Source organism: Netta rufina (genome assembly GCF_964035555.1).
Source record: "Netta rufina genome assembly, chromosome: 1".
In the NCBI taxonomy this organism is placed as follows: domain Eukaryota; kingdom Metazoa; phylum Chordata; class Aves; order Anseriformes; family Anatidae; genus Netta; species Netta rufina.
This window is the reverse complement of record NC_140123.1, coordinates 150,461,013-150,486,803: the sequence shown is the minus strand read 5'-3', so window position 1 is coordinate 150,486,803 and position 25,791 is coordinate 150,461,013. Positions and strand designations below refer to the sequence as shown.

At 45.3% G+C, this 25,791-nt stretch overlaps 1 protein-coding gene across 1 annotated transcript in view; it reads right to left on the bottom strand.

The window, feature by feature from the left end:
- Positions 1-25,791, bottom strand: part of ABTB3 (ankyrin repeat and BTB domain containing 3) — a gene marked incomplete at its 5' end in the record, with an annotated part of 161,499 nt that overhangs the window by 4,286 nt on the left and 131,422 nt on the right. The window contains 10 exons of the mRNA XM_084296226.1: positions 482-595; positions 3,717-3,785; positions 4,632-4,713; positions 6,209-6,311; positions 7,086-7,191; positions 18,733-18,911; positions 20,587-20,807; positions 22,521-22,656; positions 22,767-22,860; positions 23,968-24,069. Coding sequence (XP_084152352.1) covers positions 482-595; positions 3,717-3,785; positions 4,632-4,713; positions 6,209-6,311; positions 7,086-7,191; positions 18,733-18,911; positions 20,587-20,807; positions 22,521-22,656; positions 22,767-22,860; positions 23,968-24,069 — 1,206 coding nt within the window. The remainder of the gene's footprint in view (positions 1-481; positions 596-3,716; positions 3,786-4,631; positions 4,714-6,208; positions 6,312-7,085; positions 7,192-18,732; positions 18,912-20,586; positions 20,808-22,520; positions 22,657-22,766; positions 22,861-23,967; positions 24,070-25,791) is intronic.

Here is a 25,791-nt window from a genome sequence, read left to right as displayed (position 1 = left end):
CTTTGCATGGCTGTGAGACACTGCACTTTGACAATGAGACATTTTCGTATATTAAAACGTTATCACCAGCATTGAATATATCACCCCTGTGGGCTTCAGGCAGGAGGAAATAGGAAATTTTAATGTGAAAATGCAGCCCAGGAGGTGAAAAAGAGAGATCTTATTCAGTCAGGTGATTCTTGTTGAGTAACTCAGCAATTTGGGTTCCTGTGATAAGGGATAGGTCTTCCACACAAGTAGTACACACAAGTAGAGTTTGAACCATTTAGGAAAGGGGGCAAGAACTTGCCACAGACGCTCTTAGATGTGATTTAGGACTGTACCTCTACTAGGTATATCTATTACAGTCCCAATAATTAATGACAAATCCTTAATATGTAACAAACCTACTAAGCATACGACATATGTATTACTTCTTAGCATAAAACTGACCTACGAGTACAAGGAGAGACATACAACATGCACGAGTAGTTATTTTTACCTTGGCATGGTTATAAATATCTACGCAGTTTTCTGTATTAATGCTTTTTGCGCAAATGATCTCACAGTGTCGTTGTAAAGCTTCAAGCTGGAAAAATTTAGCAGCAGAGAGAAGCTAAAAAAGAAAACAAAAGAACGGAAAAAATAGTCAAAACTGCTGAGTGGCACACATTCAGAACTTGCTTCTTTACTGCTTCATTATAATTTTTCTCTGCCCCTGCTTCAGTTTGAATGGAACTACTGACCCCTGACAGTCAGCCAGAATGAGAAGCTTGCTTGGCTGCTTTAACCCCTCACAGTCCCCCCTAGATCAGCCTGTGCATGGGGAAGGTGTACATGGGCAGACCTCCAGGGGCTGTTGTGGTCCATATGCTGACTTTGGGATGGGGTTGTGTGTATGTGTCATAAAGGAAGTGTCAGCTTGGAGAGTCTTCGCTCCCTTTGCAAATGTGACATTGCAAGGAGAGACCTGCAACTGCATTCCAGGAAAAAGAGGTTTGGGTTCAGCAGCTCCCTAAGCTCTGGCTGAAACAGAGCACCTGGGTTAGATGTGGGGATGTCAGCAGAAGGGCCAGGACCAAGAGTAGGGAAGAATTCAAACCAGATGATGATAACTGCCCTGGGTAGTCTTAAAAACCTAGAGAGGCAATAAACTTCCAACCTGTCACCTCAGCAGGCTGGAGGAAATGGAGTCAGATCTCCATATGCCCCTTGCTCTAGCTCGTCAGCAGCAGTAAGGTCATGTCTAGGCCACAGGCGCTCAAACACTGCCTGGCTCCAAGTGGAGTGGGTGTGCAGCGGGATGCGATGCAAACAGGGGATCCAGCCTGGTGTAAGGCAATGCCTAACAGCACTAGCACAAGGGTAACGTGTCCGCATCGCTGCACTGGCACGGCTCTTGTGCCATCAGGACTCCAGCTGACCTCTCTCTTTGGCCCTGTGCCCACCCCATGCTGCCTGGCCTGGCGCTGCTTTGGGATCTCTGCACCTCACTGTATGTGGGGAGCATGACCGGATGCATGCAGGGTGAAAAACTGGCTTAAATTGTGATTTCTCCAGCTGATTTCAATACTGCTTGGATTTCCCCTATTGCTTCTTTTACATGTATGTCCTTTTGCAGCTGAGGAAGGGGATTTCATCATCTTTCCATGGTAGGTTACCACCTCTGGCTCTCTGCTCTGGTTTAGGATGCAGGTTGGGGTTCTTCATTGCTTCACACCTTGCTTTAATCCACCCAAGTCCCTTTGGCCAAGGCCTTCAGGCATTTATATGGATCTTATCATCACAGACCCCAGGACTGCGTGACGAAGAGCCTTCCTGTGATACCCCAGCACTAGGTAAGAGTGCTGGGGAACAAAACCCCAAAACTGCCATGACATTATTATTCTGACTTCTCCTATGCAATCCGTTCAAGTTCTGCTTTAATCCCATAAATAAATCCAAGTGCTGGAAATCTGCAGTGCTGATGTGATAGCAGCCAGCTGGCCTCAATTATGAATTGCAGCAAAGATTTCTGTGGAGTATTTCTGGCACTTCTTGTTATCATATTTGTAATAAGGCAAGTTGCTAAATGCAGTTCTGAAAGATAAAGCCAAATCCTATTCCAGCTGCCTCTGTGGCTCAAGCAGTCACGTGCTGGTTTGTAATTACTTTAAACTGTGAGGAACCGTGGCCAGATCTGTTATCAACAAATCAATCAATCAGCCATACATTCTAGAGCCACAGAAGTTTTGAGATGTCACAAAAGTAGAGCAAGCAGCCAGCTGAACTGCAGCACAAGCTTTTTAACGACCCAGGTGATTACATATGCATCTCTATAAAGCTGTTGTGCTGTCTAGTCTGAGACTCCTTATTTCAGAGAGGGTTAGAAATTCAGGAGCTTTTTTCAAAACTGCAAATAAGAGAATCAGTGCCCTTTTCCTATAAAACTCAGAAAGTCGACGTGGGTATGCTTAGTTAAAAACCCACTGCTTGCACTGGGGAGGGATGATTTCAGTCCTGACTAGTTTCATCCTCCAGTTGCTAGCAGGATTCAAACAGATGCCCCCGTACCCATCAGAACTCATTCAACCTGGCCACTTGTACCCCACAGAAGAGTTGCTCCCAGTTTCTGGTTTGCAGCACTTTGTTAAGAGCCAAGATTCACACGGGTGCCCCAGATGGCAGCGTCATAGGGACAGATTAACTAATGTAAGCAATAATAAAGGGTCATGGGGGCAGACCATAATCTGCGCACTGATGATTACCAGTTATGTAAGTAGCTGTGATTTTAGTGTTTACTGTCCTGTATCCCTTTTGGCTGCCATAATTTGGTTATGGTCAACAGGAAAGCTCCCCAAAATGACTATCGAGAATTTGCTCAAATGCGTCTTAGTTCTGTTGAGTGGGAGTTGTTAGGTTGATCATAGCTGGTATTGACAGTGCACACTATATGGAAGAGCCTGACTTAATACCCAGACAGGCTATGGATGTGTGGCTACGCTGAAGGATCCAATGGATTTGGAGTGGCTTTTGCAAACGGGTACAATGTCACTGGATTTTTAACACCCAGTGAGAAAGCAAAGAAGTCTCTGTATCCCAGGTAGCAGCTTAATATTTCACTCAGAAAATGAGACATTCACATGCTTGAAATTGAACTAACTGCAGTGGGATTTCTCCTGTGGTAAAAGTCTGGTGCGTGCCCAAGAATTCTGCAGAGTGACGAACCAAATTGGATCCTGTAATACTGCCGAGATAGGTCTGGGCATGCAAGCCTGAGCTACTACGCCAAAAGTAAGACTGTTGTAGAGAAGCTGACTGGCCCAGCTCAACAGAGCACCTCACCTAGCAGGCTGAGAGACAGAGAGAACAGCTTACTGTGCTGTGGGAGTTGGTTCCAGATTTTGACAACACCAGCTCTGCATTTCCTTGAAAGAGCCTCTCCAAGCATCTAACTAGATGTTTTAATTTCAGATGATTTTTTGGCTCAACAATCTTGATTTCGCTATTCTTTCTTTTGTGACAGTCAACTTCATGCTGGCAGAAGTTACCATAATGGGGGAACAGCAGGGCTGGAAGGAGACTGAGTGTTTTCTGTGGGACTGTGGACAGCCTGAGCACTGTGGGCACTCAGTGAGAGGCAGAGGTGGCTCTTACAGGAGTGCTCATGTCTTGCCCAGTGGCCTCGTGCCCTTGGGTGAATGATACACAGATCACTTAGCATTGCTCCCACTGCAATCAAGATAAATGTCTCTTACCTCCATAATTTCATTATTTTTAATCAGGAGTGACTCTGCACCTCCATAGTACAGATACTGCATAACCAGCTGTAACAAAACAAAGGGAGTGTTTATAAAAAAAATAAATAATTCAAGACATCAGGGAGAAGGGAGTCATGTAAAGATTGCAGGTAACACTAGAGGCTCTTCAATACTGCCAAGGATTTGTACATAAAACTGGCCCAATCCAACTGATTTCAGGATATATTTGGCTACTCTATTTCTGCACAGTTCAATGGTTCCTTCTCACAAGTAGTCTGACATCTCAGCCCTCACCAGCCACGTTGTCTGTACTTTCTTGTGAGCCCCAAACAGTGTGCAGGAAGCTGATTGATTCATTCTGAATTTTGACTGTATTTTTCAGTATGTACATGATGATAATACAGCATTTCTAATGCTTATCCTTCTCCTGCCAATGGCACCCACACCTCCACCCAGCAGTTTGTGGGCATGCAGAGATGAGGAGAAATAGTGGTGGCGCCTTTGCACTGTAATACAAGCTAACTGAGATCCCTCTGCAGTGAGCTTCCAGCACGCTCAAAGTTACTGTAGGCAGCTGGGAAACATCTGCATCTGTAACAACTGATACATGGAACCGCCTGAACTCTGACTGAAGTAAAGAGAAGCGTATACAAGTATATGATACAGATGCAGAAAGCAAACTGTATTTTCATGGCAAGTAATTGATCAAACAATAATGCTAAAGAAGGAAATTAACCGTGTCTGGAAGCCTGTCCATTAAATACAGAGAAAGGCAACAACAGAAAAAGGAATCAAGTACTTTACACTGACGTGCCCTGCTTTGTCTGCATACCATTATCAAATACACAAGTATTACTTTGGACAGGGCATGTACAATGTTCCATTCAAATTAAATGTGAGAAGTGACTTTACCTGAAAGATGGGGTACTTCACATAGTTGATCTCAATACAAGTACTATCAGTTGAGGGCTTGCTAGACAGCAGTGCTTTAAACCTAAACAGAAAGGAGCAAAGATTGAAATACCAGCCCAATTATCTCTGTGAAAAAGTATGGCAAAGTGGAAGGACAGCATCAGCTCTTGCAAAAACAGTACACTGAAATGCATGGATTTGTCACTGACAAGCTTCAAGATTTAGACACATAAAATAGAGTTCAGTCTAAAAGGAAGAAGCCTTTATTTTGGGAGATTTCAGTTGGAAATTTTGGAAAAATATATCTGATATCACAATGGAAAAAATGGATACAGGAGATTTAGAAACTGTAATGATGTATATTACAAAATCAAAATTTCTTTTGGAAACATTATCATTTAGGAAGAGTTGCAACATTTAAAAACTGAAAAACTATTTGAAGAAGATCAGTTTTAGCCTATATCCACTATGCTGCTTTAAAAATATTTTGGAACAAAATATTAAAACAACTACAGTGTGAATTTTAAGACTTCTATGCAGGCTCAATACAATTGTATAAGAAGAGGCAAGAGATAAAACTGGGTAGGTTGCTTTCTCTGATTATCAAAACCTGAAATTCAGACAGTTTTCAGGATAAAACACATTTTAAATTGATAATTACAGATGTATGTAAGACAGATACATATGTAGCAATCTATTTCTCAAAACTAGATATTTCCATTTGATTAGAAGGTAAAAATGGGAAGTACACTGTTAAAAACACAAGCCCTTGTACTTTCTCTTTTTGACAATTCATCTGACCTTCTAGATGTAGTGCAAGGCTTGGCTTATCTATCAAGACCAGCATTTGCTGGATGGTAACCTTTTCCGTACCACAACTGCATCTTAATTAAAATATGGATAACAATTGATTTGATCTTAATAGTGTCAAACTCTATTGCAAGCACAATTTGATAAGCTTAAAGCTTAAGTTTGGAATGTGCTTGTAGACCTTTAATTATAGAGTTGTGTAAGAATAAAGTTTGTGAGCAGTGTAAGAAAGGAATACACCTGAAGTTGAGCTGGCTGACCCACATCTGGCCTTCTGAGCAAAGGACACAAACCATACGTACTGCCTTTCAATACAGCGTGACATGCTTTGTAGATATTCAATTTTACTTAAAAACATGTAAAATATTGTCAATGAATTGTGTGATAGCAACGTGCTTTTCCTACAGACTGTGTACACCGATGCAACACAGGTTTTAGATGATCACAGGATAAATGACTGCTAAAAATCAAACTATTCAAACTCCTCCATGCTGGATGCAGAAATGGATGCAGCAACGAGCTCCATGCAAAAATGCCTCAGTGGAATGAAGTCAGATGCACGGCCAGAAGCATGGAACATTTACAGGGTGGGAATCTAGCGATAGGAGCACTTGTTAACATCCTGCAGATCAACCAGAAACAGGCTGTTGAGATTTTCTGATTAGTAAAAACTTGAAGGTTCAGACATTAGCCCTTAAAGAATCTTAGCACCAGAAAAAAAAAAACAAAAATACAAAATCAAAAATAGAAATATGTTTGTATTTTACCTCGGTGATGCAGTAAATAGCAACACGCGATGTGCATAAAATGGTCTTCCTTCCACCAGAAATGTAACATCTGACATCTCTTTGTTGTTAAGAAAATGGGGATCTGCAATCACAAAGAAAATAAATTAAAAAAAAAAAAATGGTTTGGAAGAGTTCACAAAGGTAGATAATAATTTCCTGTTTCGACAGAGGAAGACAAGAGTGTAAAAGGATATTGTTTTTAATGAGGAAAGCCCATAAAGCTATTTTGGACAGTCTGAGACAGAAGATCCACAGACAGCCACTTGGAGTTCAGACTAAGGAAATTCAAAGCTTTGAAATCCGTGTCGACCTTTGCTGAGATGACATCCAGCCAGCCCTGCTGCAGGGAGCTGGCACAGCTTCCCAGCTCCATTACCCAAAGCAAACTTCATCTAACTGCCCTCAGGCCATACCCTCACCCTCTCCCTGGGCAGGACAGCCTTTGTGCCAAGGGGAAGAGAGTCCTGGAACTTGGCTCACGTCTTCTCTAGGTCACATCAAACCAGCTCGGGCTCTGTCAGCAGGGCTGGGAGGGCCGTGCTGCCGCGGTGTCACCTCCAGCCAGCCACAGTGGTTTGAGATGCGGACAGACGCTTGGCTTTGGGCCCTGGGCTGGGATCCCAGCCTTGTTAGCAACACAGACAGATTTACAGTCCCACTCCAGTGCATCTGATGATCCTATTGATTTCAGTGGGAGTTTTAGGACAGGCTAAGGTTGGGGCCTTTCATTTTTCTAGTCCTGCCTTCGAAGTCCACATTTTGTTTTGGCTTGAGCCTCCTCAAGCAGCCAGCCTGCAACGTGGACTTCCCACAGCTCTCCTTAAACAACCAAAGAGCATCTCCAAGTCATGCTTACCTAAGCGAGAGGTCTGCTTGCGCTTGATTTCAACAAGCTTTGGAATAGGGTAGGGTCCGTAGCAATGAGTGAAAATGACAGACAGCTGCTGACTTATCACTTCGTTCTAAGCAAAAGAAAACAAATACAAGCAGCGTAAACTTGGCATTCAGAGGGAGGTGTTGCATTGTTCTCAAGAGCTGCCTGTTTTGAAGCTGAAAAATGTAATTGCTGAAGCTTTATGAAAAATTGGAACTTATAATTATTGGTAGTTGTAAACTACAGTTCTCACTTAGTTGTTTGTTACATCTCCTGTAGGAAGCAGGTAAAATGAAATGTACTCTCCTTGGACTCCAAGTGTTCTTTTCCCAACAAACTCCGTAGCCCACGTTCTCTCCAAATAAACAAAGCTCCTTTACAATAGCCTCTTCATTTCATTTGCAAACTTACTTCACTGTAAAATAACTTTTTGCTGCTCTTGTAAAATAACTTTCTGCTGCTCTTTGGAAAAATGGTCATTGCCCACATTTCAGAAAACCAGAACTACCAAACAGATGCACAGCCGGCGTACATTTCTAAGCACAACCCCCTCACAAACAGACACTCCTTTACAGAACGATAGAAGCATCACGGCCTGCCACAGAAGCTCCTCATTTAACCCCAAACATTTCATTAATGTGATTTTATATCCCTGGCACTGGCCTCGGCATCACTTCTCTGAGGAAGCCACCAGAACCTCACAGGGCCAGGTCTGGTCCCTGGCCCTACTCATCCAGGGCAAGGCACCCATGGGGCACTTTCCTAAGTAACTTAATCATTTATTTGTCAGCCTATGCTGGAGTGATAGTGAAATGGATTTAGTGCTTAACTATCTAAGTCACATCTGAAAGCCGGATTCAAAAGCTTTTGCTAACTTTATCCCACTCTTTGCTGGTAACTGAGCCAAGTTCAGTGGGGCAAGGTGGCTAATTCCTGACAATGGAGTGCTTTGTCTTTTAACTGCAATGTTGGTTGGCAATTCCCTTCCAAACTGGGAAACTGTGATGAGACACTTAGATATAAGAGGGTCCAAGACCAAGAGAGTAAGCAGGTAAGGGAGAAAAATAATACTAACATAACAAACTGAGGAGTTCAGATGTTACACTAAAATTATCTCCAGGCTTTTAAGACAGAAAACGAAGCTTTGCTTTCTCTGAGCACATTTCAGTTCAGTTCTAAAAGTAGAAATTCCTTAAACCCCACGAGAGATGAGGAGGAATGGCAGCGATACTGTAATGACTCTTGCACCATATCTCATTAAACAGGGTGGGAAAAGGAAACAAGCTGTGCCCTCATAGGCACACACTGATGTCAAAGGAAATTACATACACTCACCCTCAGGCAGAAGTTGGCTCCCACTACTACGTCAGCCATAATATTAAAAGAGATACTGAGATAAGGGAGATGCTAAGAAATACCGATACCAAGAGAAACCATTTTGCAAGGCACAGGGAGCAGCCTTCAGAGGGGGGCTCACCGCTGTGCCTCCGGGACGAGGAGGATGCTCTGCCCCGGGAGCATCTCTCTGCTTGGTGTCCTGAAGTCGGAGCTCTGCAAAGCCCTTCATAAAGGGAGTGAATCACAGGGCAAAGAGAAAAAGGAAGATTTAAAGCCAGATTCACAGAAGGAAGTGACTCAGCCACTGGGAGAGCTGGGGGGAGAGCTCTAGACAGACAGGGCAGAAAGAGCAATCGCTTCTCTGCTCGGAAGGGCTGTGCCGAGGAGCCGCACCGACTGAGTCAGCCAGGGAGGAGCGCATCCGGGGGGATGCCGATTAGCAGCAGGGCAGCTCCGAGCTGGAGGCGGCAGATGCTAAAAAGTCAATAAATGCAACGCAGTATGGGGCTAATGCTGTGTTTCGGAGCGCGGGGAAGCTTCTGGAGAGGAGAGGTAGGAGAGCAACGATCACCTTAATCTGCAGTGAACAACAGCGTGACTGCGCTGCCGAGGAGAGCTACTGGCAGCTCCCGTCAAATCTGCCAGGGTGCCAGCCTGGTTTCAGTGGGTCCGTGCACTCCTCGGTCCCAACCACAGCTGAGCCTGGGCAACAGCTCATTAAAACAGGCATATATTTCAGTAATGACATCTCCTCCTCCTAGGCGCGTCTGTGGGAATGGGCTGGTGAAAAATCTGGTATCAAGCTCCCAGCACCTCGGTAGGAGCCAGATCTTGCTCTCTGCAGACCAGGACATCCAGGTGCAGCAGGATGAGGAGAGAACAGGCCAACCCCAGCCACGCAGGGGCAAGAAGAGGATCCACATGTGTAGCAAAAACTGGCAGGAACTGGTTGCATACCAACAAGCCTGGGGGAGCCTGCCACTACAGGCAAGACACTGCCCGCTCACAGGGTAACAAACAGGGCACGAACCCTGCCCACGGTGTGCGGACACCAGCCCATTATAAAGCCACCTTGCCGCTGACTGCCCACAGCTGTGTTAAAAACTGGTGTTGATTAAGCTCTAATGAGCTCAAACTATGAGACATTCGCAAGAGAGAGGCTTTAAAAACCCTAAGGTGCAGGAGAAAGATGGGACAAAGGGAAAAGTGACAAAAAGGGAGGCAGGGCCATCGAGCAGGCAGCGATGCCAAGCACTGCGGACCTCCAGAGCTCTCACCCAGGACACCGCTCTCGTTTGGCAGAGAGGAGGTTGAAGACCTTTGGTTTCTGTCGATAACATTAAGAAATGTTTGCAGCTAGAAAGCTGAAGCATGTGCTCATTTCGAGTCATCGGCTAACAAACCACAGCAAGTTTTCTCCCAAAAAAGACACAGAGAGGGGAGTGGTGAGCTATTACGGCAGAACAAGTCCGCTCCCCACACAAACACGCGCGCAGCCAAACCTCCCGGGGCCCTGGCTCTGCTCCCTGCAGCCTGCTGGCTTCACCAATGAACCGGGAAAGAATCGGCAATGAGGAGAGATAAAAGGGATGCTTTGTCAAAGGTACAGTCTGTGACTGGATTGCTGGGGAAAAAATCTGCTTTTTCAGAAGCCAAATGTTGCTCTTGGAGAAGGCTGAGCCGGGCTGCCTGTGAAGTAACTGGGAACAACTACAAGAGACCACAACCTGGTGCCTCAGAATTGCTCCAGCAGAAGATGCATCCAGCCTGATCAACCTTCCCTCTTCCACAGCACCCATGCTGAGAAGCTCCAAAGCTGCCCTGGTTGCCACATCCACCCCATTTAAGCACTGAGCATAATTCTTCCCTGTGTATCCATCCCCCTACCAGCTGATTGTGAAAGAACAGCTGTAGGAGCTCTCTGCAGCAGTTGTGGGCGGTGATATTAACACCAGAGGAGCAAACCCAAGTTTGTTTTCTTGCCACAGTTTGATGTTGAAAAACATTTTGCCTGGATGTGTGATGCCAAGATCTGGAGCAAGGCCAGCTTCCTTTCAGAGACTCAGCTCATGAGCGACTTCTATTGTGGGAGGGGAAAAGAAAGCTTGGCATAGGATATAATGAAAATATTTACCTAGCCATGGGGTAGTTTACAAATAGGCAAGAGAGAACAGGGAACAGCAGTGAACCTTCTTAGGGAGGATGGTGCTTCCAGCAGCGTTGGTCGATGAGCAAGCAACTTTGCTTTGTAGATGCAAGCATTCTCCTGACTTAAAAGCATTCCTCAGAAAAGATCCAAAGGAATTCCCCACACTTGAACTGTGGGGGGAATTCATAAACCCTCTTGAAGCAAAGCTGAAGGTTTTCAAGTTGCCAGAGATGAAGAGTTGATTGATCTGAGAGAAGGTGAAGAACTGGGTGGAGGGTGCAAGGGCACCTTTTCCTGAATTCATTTCCGATGAAGGTCTGCAGCACAACTCAGGAAAGGCTCCTCCAGACTTAGGTCCAAATGCTGGAGAAGTTTGCTTCGGTTCAGCTTACCAGGTTCAGCCTGACCTCGCCATTCTGGGATGTGGTCCTACAAGGTCCTGGACACAGCTGGGAAACACCAAAACAGTTTTCTCCAGTACTTGGGGAAGCTATGTGTCATCTTGGTGGCTCATGGTCCAGACTCTCAAGGGGAAAACCCAGGTTGGCTTTAGCAGCTAGGCTAAGGTCTTGCCCTTTGACTTCCCAGTTTTCTGAGATCACAATTTGCATCAGCTGACTCCTCTTTAAAGGTTCCCACACTGATTCTCCCTCAACTGCTCAAACCTCAGTGGCTGAGACTCTTGACTGACCTACAGACATCTTGCTACCTCCACCTGGTTGCCCTCTACAAGTTAGGCTGCTTTTCTTTACCAATTTACGTGTATGTGCGCCAAGCCCTCAAATTCCTCTACCACAAAGCCACAAAAACAAACACTCCCAGTGTTAAGCAGAAAAATGACGCACTTATTCTGGGCTTGGTGTCTGGCAGTTAATGCACATCTCCCCAGCAAGCAGAGAAACCACGCACGCAGGGGTGCTGGCAAAGGTTTCTTTTCTCTCCCTGGTCCTGAGGATGCCAGGAAGACCCATCTCTACAAAATACAGAGCAGTAGAAATGCTGTGTCCAGTCACTTGTTGTGCACATGGTCCCCAGCTGCTGTTCCAGCACTGTTGAAGCCTCAAGATGCCCCAGACCCACTGAGGTGTCACCCACGAACCTCCTTCCATGACAGGCTGGGATGGCCTTGAATTATTCCTCTATTTATGTTCCCCTCCTCCCATGAAGAGCCAATAAAGGGTAAAACAACAGAGGGCTTTTCTCAGACCTCCCAGGCTTGAGCACTCAGACTCTGCTATGAGACTTTGTTCTCCACGTCTCTGAACCTTTGTCACCCTCCTCTAGGTGTTTCCGCTATTGTCCTCCAGCGCAATTCACTTTTGCCAGCTGCATCAAACTGATTAAATGCCACTTTAGAGGGTCACTCCTAGGTGATTAAGCAGCATACACATAATTAATATTAGTCAACAGTTGCAAAGGTAGGGAAGCCCCAGAGGTTGGAGATACAGTTAGAGGCAGTGAACTGCATAACAAAATGGGTTTTGTTAGAGCCAGGCTCAAGTCCTTCCACTGCAGATACAAATGGAAAGGAATTAATCACAGGTAAGGCACAAATGGACCCTTCAGTTAGCTCTGGGAAAGCTGCCAAGCCTCCCTTTCAAAAGACTCTTTATACCACAGCTGTGCATTGTATGTAAAAAGCTCCGATCCCCAGGCACAGTCTAATCCCTGGGTGAAAGCCCAGAAAAGGGCAGGTGTCACACCCATGGCATTCATTTATTGTAAATGAAGAAATGGCTCCTGCCTCTGGCAGGGAAACATTTTAGAAGGCAAACAGAGGGTAGGACAGAAATCAAACCTGTGTTAGTACGAAGCCGAATCCGTGTTATGAAAACACAACACAGGGTTAACAGTCTGTTATTAACATGCCACTCAGTACCTGGCGTTCACATCTCACACGGAGAATGCACGACGTACATGTGTGGATGACTTGCGTCCTGGTTACTCTGAACTGTTTAGACACAGAAGTACTACAAATGACAATGGGCAACATTACAGATCACTGCAATTATGTGAGAACAGTGAAACCTGCCTTAAGAAATCACTCAAAGTCCCAGATCAATCACTGAACACAAGCTGGCCATTAGCTGGCACACAGAAGGTTATCAACCACTCCATGGAGCCTGTAAGCAGGCACTTTAGCATCATGGAGGTCTTCAGAGTTATTTCTAGTGTTGATTTTGATGAGCCTGTCTCCTCTGTGAAAAGTCTACTTTTTTTTTTTCATTCAAAATATTTCAGTTGCTGGCCAAAATATTCCATTTCCAGGCATTATTTTTTTCAAGAAAAGTAAAATATTATGCGGAGAACAAATATTCTAATGAAACCTATCATTAGAATAAGACCTCAATTTTCCATTGAAAAGCTGTTCCACCAGAATGTGAAAGTTCACCCAGCATAGAGGGGTCCTTCCTGATCTGTTTCTAGGTAAGAGAAACACATACAGCCAAGAGAAAGTTTTTCTCCAGGAGCTGAGCAAGACCAACCCAGTGCCTGCCCATACACTGTGCAGGGTTTGCCTCTCCCCTCTAACCTAAGCCCTTCCTGCAGAAGAGGACAGCCTGGCCCCACACAGCAAACCCAACTCCATTAAGCCCATCAGAACAAATAGTCACTTCAGCCCACTGTGATGCAAGGGACAAGAAGGGGAATTTTTTAGCTCCATCTTCCAGAGACGCGTCATGTGCAGGCTACAGGGAAAGATGATGTTTGCTGACCACTGTGTCTGGACTTTGTAGAACAGAAGCACAAACTGAGACTGTTGACATTACTCTGAGAAACCTCTTCCGGTGTTTGTTTTAGAGGAATTAAAACCAGAAAGACCATAGCAAACAAGTCCAAGAAACAGGACACCCATCTCAAGCTTCAGCTTCTGAACATTTTGCCACAACAGAGCAGGCAGGTGTTTCAGGCTTTCCCACTGCTTTTTGTTTGTTGGAGCCGTCAACATTTTTTTTAACAGTTAAAGCACTCGTGACAGAGGCTACATGCTGCTATTTCTGAAAGGATGTATTAAAAAATATTTACTTTCTAAGAGATTTTGGATTTCAAGTGGCTAAGTCACTGGTTAAAGAGCCCTTTGGCTTTTAAATTATATAGGCCAGGTTTCTCGAGATACCTACACCCCTGAATCCATTTGGAATTTTAAAAACTGTTTATTGTTTTAAATCGTTATTTGTTCTATATAACTGTCAACACGGGGCCGTTATTCCAACAGCTCAACCTTCCAAAAAAGTCTATGCGCTCCTGCAGGTTTCCTCAGCTGCCTACGGATGTATTTGTAGCGTGTGTGAAACTTGGCACGAAGTTTAAATTCTGAGGAAACATCTTTGCAAATAGTTTCGTGCGTCTTTCAACAAGCCTTCACGCACAGCCTAATCAATGCCTCGCTAATGGGCTAATTTTTAAAATAAACTACCTTGTCACTGACAGAAACTGACGGGAAGGATGAATACTGCTGAAGAAGGGCGGTGAGGGACCTCCCAGGACTTTTCAAGTTGCTTTCGCCTTGGATAATACACTAGCAGGAATACTTGCAGTCCTAAGCCAAGGTTTCCTGGCGTGAAGCACCTCTGGTGTCAAGCAGAGCTTCAGACAACACTTCAGCATGTGCACTTAACACATGTGGACCAACACATTCAGCAATATATTTCCAAAAAGGATCCAAAGTATTGGCAAATAGCAGTTCCATGCCCATGCTGTAGGGGGAAGGCAGAAAGTTGTACGAGAGATTATTTGGAATTAAAATATTCTTTTTTTTCTCTCCAAAAATGTGGCCAAGGACAATTTGATCTAAATGGCTGCACACAGAAAAAGCAGTGGACGAAACTGGCTCACAACCCAGTACTGACAGCAGCAGCGCTGGCTGGTCTGCATGGATGGAGCTGGGTGATTTTAATGATAATTCAAGCTCATGCCGAGCTCCACAATGGAAACCTAACACCAACCTCTTCCAAAGACCAGATGTGTTTAACTTCCAAGGCTGTGGTTTTGAGTCCCTCTCTCTTCTAGTTGTGGAAATGTCCACCGAAATAGCTCCAGGATTTTGGTAGACAGGGGGAGGAAGAAGCATCCTCCACATTCAGCATGCTAGCCTCAGGAGATCCTCTTTGCAAAAACAGAAGAGCACACATGCACATAGATGATTTCTTCCCCTCGACTGCTGCCAACCAGCACAAGGGAATGGCCATTAGCCCTGCCTGCTGTCACGTGTGGACAACCTGCTCCACCTCAGGGCTGGGGCAGGCCTGAGCTCTCTGTGCCTGTCCTCTCTGGTTGACCTGTCGGCCCTGCCTCGGGCACTACAAGCCTGTAAATCGGGCTGCTTCCTCCACATGGCTCTTTATAAATTCTCTGTTTGGGGTGCCCAAACTCAGCACTGCAGGCAGCCCGCTAGCACAGCCGCTCCTCAGGCAAACATGGCGCTCTGACGCAGTTTGGGAGTTTCCTCAGGCCGTGAAGAGCGCACCACAGATACTGACAGGCAGCGATTCGGTTGCATCCTCCTATCTTCTTCTGTAACAAGATCTCCGGTGTCATCTTAGCTTTGAGGGACTCAACCCTGCACTGCACAGCAGCTGAAGTTTAGCTCAGGGCTCCTCGCTCCCAGAAGTGTCTCTCCAGCTTTTGTCACACACAGCCCTGGCCAAAGCACTGTGAGCAGGCTGTTTGCGAGTTTGTCTGCCTCAGAGATTCAGCTGGTCCCAAACCGGCAAAGCCTTTCCTCCTCATCCCTTGGCGAACCACCACAACTTCATCAACAGTCTTAGTGTTAGATCTGAATTTTGCCTACTCTTCGGAAAGCACCCTGACCTAAGCTTTCCACATCCTTCCTACCACCACTGCCTTCTCTGGTCTTTGATGTGGTGCTGGGCTGACTGCAGGATAGCAACAGGGGCAGAGCCATCTGCCTGTTCTCGTAGCTTTGCCTCGGCTGCACAGAAATACTGTCATTCCTCTACGCTCAGTCTGAGCAGTGCAGCTGATAAAGACATTTAAAGGCATGAAAGGAAATGAAAGCGCTCAGTCCCACCGGCAGCCACCAGGAGCTGGGTACTGAACCCTCATTTGTGCCTTCAGAAGTCTTCCCCCAGGGCTTCAGTGCAGCAGCGGATGACCAAAGTGCAATTTATTAACTGTTCTTCCCCTCTTATTTCACAGCTTTAGGAGAGGCAATAAAACCAGGGACTTCAGCTTAGCCAGTTTTGCCTGATCTGCCAATTTTTGTTGCCAGCTTGTGTTCCACCATCAGGGCTTCTGAAAATTTTATATTGTTTTTCTTTCTGGCATTTCCTGGCACATAAATGGGAGCTGAGTGCCACCCTGCCAAGCTCCAGGACACCAGCATCAGTGCTGGTGGCAGAGCTTCCAAGCAAACTCTCACATCTGAGCTTGAAGACAGGGTACAGGCATTTTAAAAAACATCCATAAGACAAAAGGGATTCCTTATATCTGTTCCTGTTCTTATAGATGTTGCTTAGTTTTTCTTTAGTCTTTTCAGTTTTGTAATACTTGTCCCTTTTGCGTATCCTGGGAACCAGCACGAACCTTATGTCCCAGTGCAGAGTGGAAGCTGGGGGCAGAAGGCCTGCTTCCTATTCAGAGACCTGCCCTATGTTTCCGTGTGAATTTTGGAGTCTCTCAGGCCAAATTACAAACTGATGTCTGGCTTAGCTAGGCTGTCACAGCTTCTGAAGCTGAGACTGTCACCGTGAGGCACTAAAAATCTACCTGTTTAATTACTTTAGTTTCCTTATTCATAAAAGGACAATAAGATCTTAATCTACATCTCAACTCATTAATATTTGTAAATTGTTCTGAGACTGCAGGATAGTTGGAACTACTTTTAGGAATGGAAAATGCCATTTCAATTAGGTATGCAATTAAAATATACTGAGCATCATAAGCAGCAAATGGGACATCTTGTTTCATATCAGCCAAGAAATGTTAAGTGGCTCTGTGCTTTCTAGTTGCATATTTTATATTTTTTGTCCTGAAAAACTCATTAAGGAAATGTATTGGGACAGACTGTGACGTTCAGCAAGAGTTGTAATGTCTGTTGAAGTTCACGGCCCACAGGGAAAAGGACGTCCATGTGGACAAAATGCCTCTCCCTGCAGCTCTACAAAATGTAGAGCTTTACAGTTCGCTGTAGAAAGAGAGGGACATGAACTACAGTTACAGTCCTTCTGCACCTCTTAAAGGAGATTTCCACTCTGTGGGTATACAGAAAGAAGAGTCTCTGCTCTCAGCCCTCCCAGAGAAGGGGAACAGAAGAGCCTTACAATCTCAGTTTTCCTTGGCTGCCTTCTACGGAGTGACCAGGGAGAACTTTTACTGGCTCTTTCTTCTGCAAATGAATTTATTTTGATTCCTTTCAAAGGGCTGCACAGAATCTGTCCCCATTTCTTTCTCTGAGAGCTTTCTGAGAGGCTTTTTGGACAAGACTGTGGCAATAATTCATGCCATTTGCAGACAATTTGTAAACCCTTACAGTGTCTCAGAATGATTCATTATTTTTCTAAGAATATGAAGCAGTTTATGTGTGTGCGTCTGTGAATATGCATGCTCATGAAAAGTGAAGACAGGCAGTTCCCCTAGGCCCAGAGGTGGAAACAAAAATCAGCACAGATTTTTTTCTTTTTTTTTTGAATATCAGTTGCTTCACCCCTCTACATTTTAGCTCTTAAGCGAACCCAAAGCAGAAGGCAGAAGTCTTATTTGCCGCAATGTCTCCTAAAAGGCACCCTGGAAGACCCAGTATAGTATTTCCTGAAGGTATGATCCTATGTAAGAAAATTATTCTAACAACGATCAGCTACAGACACATTAGCTTTGGCTTCAGCTACCAAGGAGAACCAGAGTTACAGCTATTCCTCATCCTAGATTACAATGCCTAAACTTAATCTCTGTTAAATTTTCAATACAATTAGTTTTATATCAGCTTTCAAAACAAACAGCACCTTGCTGGTAGTTACTGGATGAACATCATTAACCCAAGCCAGTTCTGAGCAAGGACTCCACAAATCCTAGGATTTGGAATGATTTCCTAAAAGATATCTCTAGATATTTTCCATAAATACCTATCCAATACAAACCGATCCCAAAGGGAAAGTTCAGGGGAGGAAAAATCTGAGCAACTGCTGGAACAAACACTCAGCCTTTGCACAAGACTGCACTCCAAGCCCTCTTTTGCATCAGGATACAAGAAATAAATCCATGTAGGCTTTCACTAGCTATACTATGTCTGGAACCCTTTAGTATTGAGTGCATACATCAGACCTCCCTCCTTTCCACATCATTAAGGTTATTGCTGCAGGTGCTAAAAAATACTCGCTCCTTGCTGTTATTTATAGAGTTGGGTGAGAAACTTGCTTCCCAGTTAAACAAATAGAAGACTGTTCCGACATGCACAGCATGTGATGAATGCTTATGTGATGCATACGAAAGAAACTAACCTTCACTAGGGTAAGACATTTTCCTCTCCTTGCCAGCCCCATGATCCTCCCTTTGCTATTATACTTGCATACCTAATGGTATCTCCCTCAAAAGGCTTTGTTAGTCTGATATGTCTGGCTAAGAAAATGTCAGCTGAAAGAATAAATCTGGGAAGGCTGCAAGTACAAACACTCACACAGAGGATTTTAAAAAATTACTCTGTGTGTGAGCTTGTAGAAACCAGTCTCCCCACAAGTTTAAAAGTCCAAATCCCACATGAAGGAATGAGAAAGTCATGTGAGAAGTTAAATAAATCCAAAGCAAACACGACTATTAGCTTTGTTGCATGGTCCTGTAAAACAAGCTGGGTAAAGTTAGTCTCTGGGTTGGCTTGGTTATCAACATCTCTTGCTGTACTGCAGTTATCCTGGTGACTTTAATTTCACCACTACGCATTAGCTTCTGTTGTCTCTCCAGCTCATTGTTAACATCAGTATTAAGCTGTTCTAGCAGGAGATGCGATTAGCTGGTGTTTTTAACCCATGCTTCCACAGAGAAGAAATCTGAGATACACAACACAAAAAGTAATAATCCTATACAGTCTAGCAAGCTTTGGAGCAACTGTGCAAAAAACAATATTGCAAGATTTGTGTCTTACAGGATCAGCATGAGGCTGATTTCTTTAAAATGCATAATTTATCCTACCTTGCTGGCTTTCAGTATCTCAAACATCAGAGGCAACCCCTGCGTGATGAGCTCCTCTGTGTACTCTTCTTCTTGAATGGACTTGAATTCCTTTAGCAAGCACTGGATGAGGGGTCGCCTGTGCTGCTGGAAGGATGTTCGCAAGGACTCCAGCCACGTGTGCAGCGTCCAGGGAACACCTAGGGATGGAGGACAGAGCTCATTCTCAGCTCCAGAGAAGGATTTGCCTTTCTGCTATTGCTACCTTTACTTGTATACATGTTAAGACTTTAAGCAAAAACTGCCAAAAAAACCCTAGAAATCAAATTCCCGTTTATCCACAACTGAGAAAGTGGATGGCTATCAAGACATCCCAGACCTAATACACAGAGGCTCTCCTCCAAGTGCTTAGAGAAGACTGTGGTCTCTTTGCTCATCTAGCCTTCAGCTTCTCTGCTGAGACTGCCAATTTGTGGTAATTGCTGTGGTGCTCTGTGATGCAAAACCCTTTTGGAAACTAGATTTACACTAGCTCATTTGTTTGAACGCAGCCCTGGAGAGCCATTAAATGGCCAAAAAAAAAAAAAAAAAAAAAAAAGTATTTTGGTCACTACCCACCTGTATTCAAAGTGGTGGTCTTCAGATTACAACTTTCCTTAAGTGCTACCCCATGTCCTTTACTGATGGTTACTATTTCCCACAAACAGCACTGGGTGCGTTAAGCAGTTCAGCCTTTTCAAGCAGCCATTTGTCATGGCAGAACCACTCTCCAGGAACTTAAAGGGAAACGTTCCCATGCACTGAATGAGAAAACACACAAAGCTAATATACTACTCCAGGCGTTAGGCTGGATGTGACCCAGTTTCTCTTCTTGCAGAACAGAGTGGGAGGAAATGCAAGCCCAGGGCTTGGCAACCAAAGGTTTTTCCTTCCACTTCAGCAAATGCCCAGCACCCTGAGAGCAGCCCTGGTGCTCTCATCTCACTCAGCACCAAGCGCTTTGCCTGCTCAGCAATTCTGGTGAGCCACTGCTAAGACCCTACACCCTCACCCATGCAAGAGGTCTTCAGGGCTGGAGTGCTGCACCACGTGGAGGCACCCTGGCCTCTCTCTGAAGGCAAATTAATGAGGACTGGGCACACATCAATGGGCACACAGCCTAGGCTGACTCCTTCCTGTGCTCCCAACCACCCTCGTTGTGGGCAGAAGCAGACTCCCAACAAGCTGGTATGATGCTCAAGCCCTGTGGTGGCACAGTTAGACACTGAGAAGCCAGTTCACTGCTCCTCCCCTCAGAGGCTCACAAACCTTGGAAAAGAAAGCATTTTTTTACTGCGGGACTGCATTATGGCAGAGTGCAAAAGAGGAGCTGTTGGAAGCAGTCTGCAGCAGACAAACACTGCCCCAGAGACCTAGTTAATACTCTGCCAGGCAGCAGTGAAGATGGCTGCTGGTGGAAACAGCTCTGTCCTGCAGAAAAGTGCCTCTGAGCAGGGTATGCTGTGGAGCCCAAATAGGCCAGGAACCTGCAGGATCTCCCATCATATTCCAGATGGGGGTCAGAGAATGAGGGGCTGCTGCTAGCATGGGTCTAACACATAATTTGATGTGAAGGGTGGATGCCTGTTTTGTACAGCTGGCAGAGGAAGTGGGACACTTAACTGGCTTGAGAGATGCTCCAAAAGCCTTGGCACTACACCTGGGTTGACTTAACTCACTTCGCCATCCTTACCCACTGAGAACCTCCCTGCAATTACCACTTCCACAGGAGTTCACGGAGGTGCAACTGTGGTCGGGGTAAGCAACAGCACATAAAGAAAACGTCTTAAAGTGGTATTTGTGAGGAGGGAGAGAAGAGACAGTGCTGGCACTGACCTATACTCCGTATGTCAATGGTCACATCCACGTATCCGTGCTCGGCGCTGTGGTACATGGCCTCCTTCAGGGCCTTCAGCTTGGCCTTGCTGTTGCGGCTGGCGCACAGCGGAGCTGCTGCTGAGTCAGGCAAGTCTGTCCCCTCCGCCAGGATCTCCTCCAGTGACAGGATATCGCTCTTTTCCTTCTCTGGCTGAGCAAGCAGCTTACGGAAAACATTCCTGTCAATCACAGCGTGATACAGAGAGGGAGAGAGGAAAAAAAAAAAGAGCAGGAGAGCAGAGTTAGCAGCGATGCTTTTTTTTTTGTGCCCAGGATACTTGCTGCAGCATGACAGGTTAGGACACCTATCCAGCAGGCAGGTCAGAAACTACTCCAATTAACGGGCTAGCTTACAACAGTCCCAAGACAAGCACCACTCCTGCTAACCCACTGGCAATGCCTGGACCACGACTGCAAGACGCTGCTGTAATGACAGCAACAGTACAGACGTCATACAAGTGGCAGCATCTTGTGGGAACACAAAACCATGAGCTAAACGTGACTCTCACGTGACTCATGACTTCAGGCACTTGCCCCACCATCAGGAAAGGCTGAGTTGCCTTTGGACAAGCTCTCAGGACTTTCACCAAGGAGGCCACTTGAGAAGGGAGCTGTCTGGAGCTACCAAAAGCACCACCACTCAATTAACACTCAAAGCAGTCTGGGAAAGCCAGAGCAACTAGACATTCAACGAGGCCAGTCAGGGCAGGTTCAAGCACTTGTGGGACTACTCTGGCTGGGCCATCAAACAGCAAAGCCCAAATTCAGCCACAGAGTTAGTACCTTCGGGTTCATACCAGCGTAACGTCATCAGTATCAAAGGAATCGCTCTCAGTTTCCATGGCTGTGAGAAAAGAAACCAGGCCGGTCCCCAGCCCACCTCCCTCGTATTCCTCCCTGTACCTGCTCAGAATCTGGCATGGAGTGGCTGAATGGCAAGGGGTGTCCCCAAAAAATGAGTGGTTTGGGAAGAGAGGGGAAGAGGAGGGAGTCTGTGTGCATGGTATGTAGGTAGGAACATAAAATCCAGTTCTCAGAAGTAAGTTGTGGGTCTGTGACATGCACAGGCTGCAGCCAAGCCTCAGAGTCCTCCTCAGGTGCTCGGCTCCCACCCAGACCAGCTGGCACTAAGGCCTGAGCAGTGAATGTGAGACTCCAGCAAAACAACTGTCCTCTCTGTCCTCCCAGAGATCCCTCGCAGGCTGCAGATGGGCAGCATTGCTTGAACCCGCCCTGACGTGCCATGAGCATGTTGTTAGACTGGCAGCTCTTCTCTAAGCAAACAGATGGCAGGTACTGTCTCTAACCTGTATCTATGTTCCTCTGGATGGCTACAATCAGAAAAGTAGGAATGTGAAGATCAAAATACTAATCCATCGTACTGCAGTTAACTCCTGCATATTGCAAGATCATGCATGCCAGGTGCTCGTTTCATTACCGTCTTTAAAAAAACTTCCAGCATACGGACAACATTAAGGCACACAGGACTTTACAGTAAACGCAGATGCAGAAACTCTGCTCCACAACAGCGAAGGCTGCAGCAGTACAGACACAATCCGCCCCAAACCTCAGGAATACGTCAACAAGAAATTCAGAAGGAATGGCTTTGGCATTCCTTCCTGCCATCACACCAGCTCCCGTTTAACAGACATCACATTGCAACACACCGTGGAGAGTCCCCTTCCTTTTTTTTTTTTTTTTAAATCGGATATTAAAAAGCAGTTTGTACCACCAACTGGTTAAATTAACATGCCAGCAAAAAGCCTTACATCTCTGCCCAGTTGGTGACATGGTTAATTGCTCATGCAGAATTTTCACCCATCTGCTCAAACCAGACTCCCAGGCAAGAAATAACCACTTGAAGTATGCCACTAGACTTGTTCCCACTCTACCTGTGTCCATGTGCAGCAGCCTGACTGAAAGAGTTCATGTCACCTTGTGGAGTCATGGAAATGCCATTCCTGTACATTGTTCCTATCATGGGATCAGCTCCTCTCTCCAACAGCAAACTGACCAGTTCAAAATTTCCTGCAAGTTAAGAGACACACATTTAGATCTTTTAAAATCCACTATTTGCTCATCTTAAATCACAGATCTCGACTGAAGAATTTATTACAGAGGGAGGAGAAAGTCCTTACCAGCAGCTGCTGCCAACTGTAAAGGAGTTTCAGAGTAATTTTCTTCTCCATGCTCCAAGGAACCTTCTACCTTTGCTCCAGCATCCAACAAGAGCTAGAAAGAAAATTCACCATTTAGAGCAACTGGGGGGGTATCACAGTGTTCAGAGCTCATGAACAGTGACAAATGAGAGTCTAATGCTTCTTGTTATCTGCAAACCAGATACGATGGAGACAAGTGACATGCACATTCTGCTCATTCTCTCACAGAGGCAAATTGATCCCTTTTTTAGCTCGTTTTACACTGTCAAGACACCAGGAGCACTAGTGTCCAACTTCAGAGCCAAAAAAGTGTAACCCAGCGTTTTTGAATGGGAAATGGGGATAAGGTTGGTGTTTGGAAGTAATGCACTGACGATGGATATACTGAAAATTAGCCCAACGAGCATCCTTCCTTCGTGGTCTAACAAAAGCCCAGCACCATCTTAAAGTGGAGCAGATTTCATTTGCCTCCATCTTTTATACAAAGCCATGGCCAAAGAAAGGCAATTCTTAAGGACAAATCGCAGCAATGAATCCAAAAGCTGTGGTCTCCATCGGGAACACTTCCACATGAATAACAACAACGCTGAAAACAAAAGTGGCCAAAGACAGCAGGACGGAGCCTGCCCTCCAGCCCCTCTTGTCTGTTAGGCTTTCATAGTTTTGGCGCTTCATTATGTGTGCCATAGACACAGCTGTTTTGAAGAATAAACCTTCTCGACTTTTGTGATGCCAAAGCACAGAACCAGCATATCCCACGCGACGCCTTGCTTGGGTAAGGAGACTGAGTGCCCCTGTGGGACAGGGCGATGGCTCTTGCTGTCTGCCTCTCCCCCACCAAGGCAGCCGTTTTGTGTTTGTTAGAGTATTAAAGCGGAAGAAAGCGTAATGAATGAGGAAACAAACACAGAAAACAAGTGGTCAGGAAGGAGCACAAGGAGTTGACAGACTTTCTTTGGTGCAAGTTTGCTTTAAAATCGTCCTATTTAAACCTCATATTGGTTAAGGTTTGAACATCATATTCGTTATATAATAGGTTTATTATATATCAGTACACTCCAGAAGAAGCAGAAGTAACCAATATGAGTATGACAAGAGGATACTGGTTTGAGATGAATGTAATTATAACTGAAGAGGAGAAACAAAAGAATGAGATGCAGGTAGGGAAATACAATAATACCTGAACTACAGGAATATGTCCATGCAACACAGCAAATGTCAGAGCTGTCCAATGGCGGGTCTCAGGGTGGACGGATGGGTATTTATGAGCAGTACTGACAACCTACAAACAAATTAAAGTTATTTTTTTAAAGAGCTATACGGAAGAAAATTCAACCTGCCTGAAAGCCAGGCACGTGAGGGAGTAGGTGAAATAGAAAACCTGGGAAAGGTGCTTTACAAAATGATTGGTTTCTTTTTTCCAGCAAAGAATTTTCTTAATGCTAAAACTGTTCATGCCGATTTGACAGCTTGAATAGCGTTCATACCAAATGAAGTCTTTTCACCAACTACTGTAGCTCCATCTAAACCACTGGCCACCAGATACTTTTGCACAAGGTCAAAACGTCCACAGCTGTTTACAGCAGCACACACTAGGGAAGCAGGGATGGATCAGATGCTTATAGCTAAGGACTGCTCCCACTGTCTCCTCCAGGCCATGTATTGACAGCCCCAGTGCTTGGAATTGCTTCCAGCCCAAAAGAATTCTTTCCACATAAATCAGTAAGACTTTTCTTGTTGACATCAAGAAGGACACATCCCAGTCCCTGCCCTAGAGTTTCCAGCAGTACTTCCAGGCTCCTCCTCTTCCACCAGAGGAAAAAAAGACGTCTGAGAACAGATGGGGCAGAGTGGCGTTTCACAGATATTTTAAGAAAACTCCTTTTTACTTTTTTTCTCCTGTCTGAGTTGCGTTAGAACAAAGCAGGGTGGCTACAGTTGAAAGAGATGCAAACTATATCCTCAGGATAAAAAAAAAAAGGTATTTTTCACATTGCTCCTTCCATTTTCTGTTTTAGTGCCTGTTTCCTCTAATGGAGACATTGGGGAAGATGAATAACCACTCTCTACTTCAGGTTCCCCGTCCTAAAGTCGGGGATATTAATATTGATGAGGTTCACAGAGATGGAACAATCTAATGAACATTTGCAATCTGAGCTTGCACACTCAGATGGAGTGTGACACTAAAATTCAAAACCTTATTATTGGTCTTTGAAGGAGGACTAAAATCAGCGTAAAAGATGCACCATCTCTCTGCCTCATCAGCCAGCTACACTTTCCCTATCCTGCCTGAGGTCGTTTTATCCATGTAGGGGAGTGGGGCCAGCAGCTAAATGCTTGGTTGCATTAGCAGATTGCATTTCCAAGTGCCACATGCAGCATTTTGCTAGAAGCATACGACCAAGCCCTCAGTCCCAAGAACGAGGGATGAGGACAAAATCTGAAGAGCCTGTGCAGATCCCACAGCTTGTGAGAGGAGCGGATCTGCAGCAGCGCCTGGCTGCATCGCTCAGATTTGCCAAAGAGGGAGGTCAAAGTGCCTTTCTCTCTTGTGCAGCCCTGGAGGGACCAGTGCACCGTGAGCCCTGGTGCAACAGAAGTGTGCAGGCACCTGGGTTTGCTTAGAAGGAAAAGGATCAAGCAGTTTGAGCCTTTGGATTTAGGCTGGGAAGCAAGAGCAGCAGAGGTTGAGAATGGCCATCACAGTTCAGTGAGACACGTGTCCAGCTCGTCCTCCTCCAGCATGGATTCCCACTGCTGTTCGGGGCAGCCCACAGCAAGCAGCAAAGAAAATGAAGTCATTTTAACTCCTTTGCTCCTTTTTTTTTTTTTTTTTTTTTTTTTTTTTTTTTTTTTTTTGGGGGGGGGTGTCAGAATTCTTTTCAGTTGACATGGTGTTTGCAAAAGACCTGTGGCTCACAGGGCTTCTGAAGCCTCAGTTGAGATTTGCTGAGCAGCTACAGGTCCCACTGACTCCCGAGTGAATTGCAGCTTCTCAGAACAT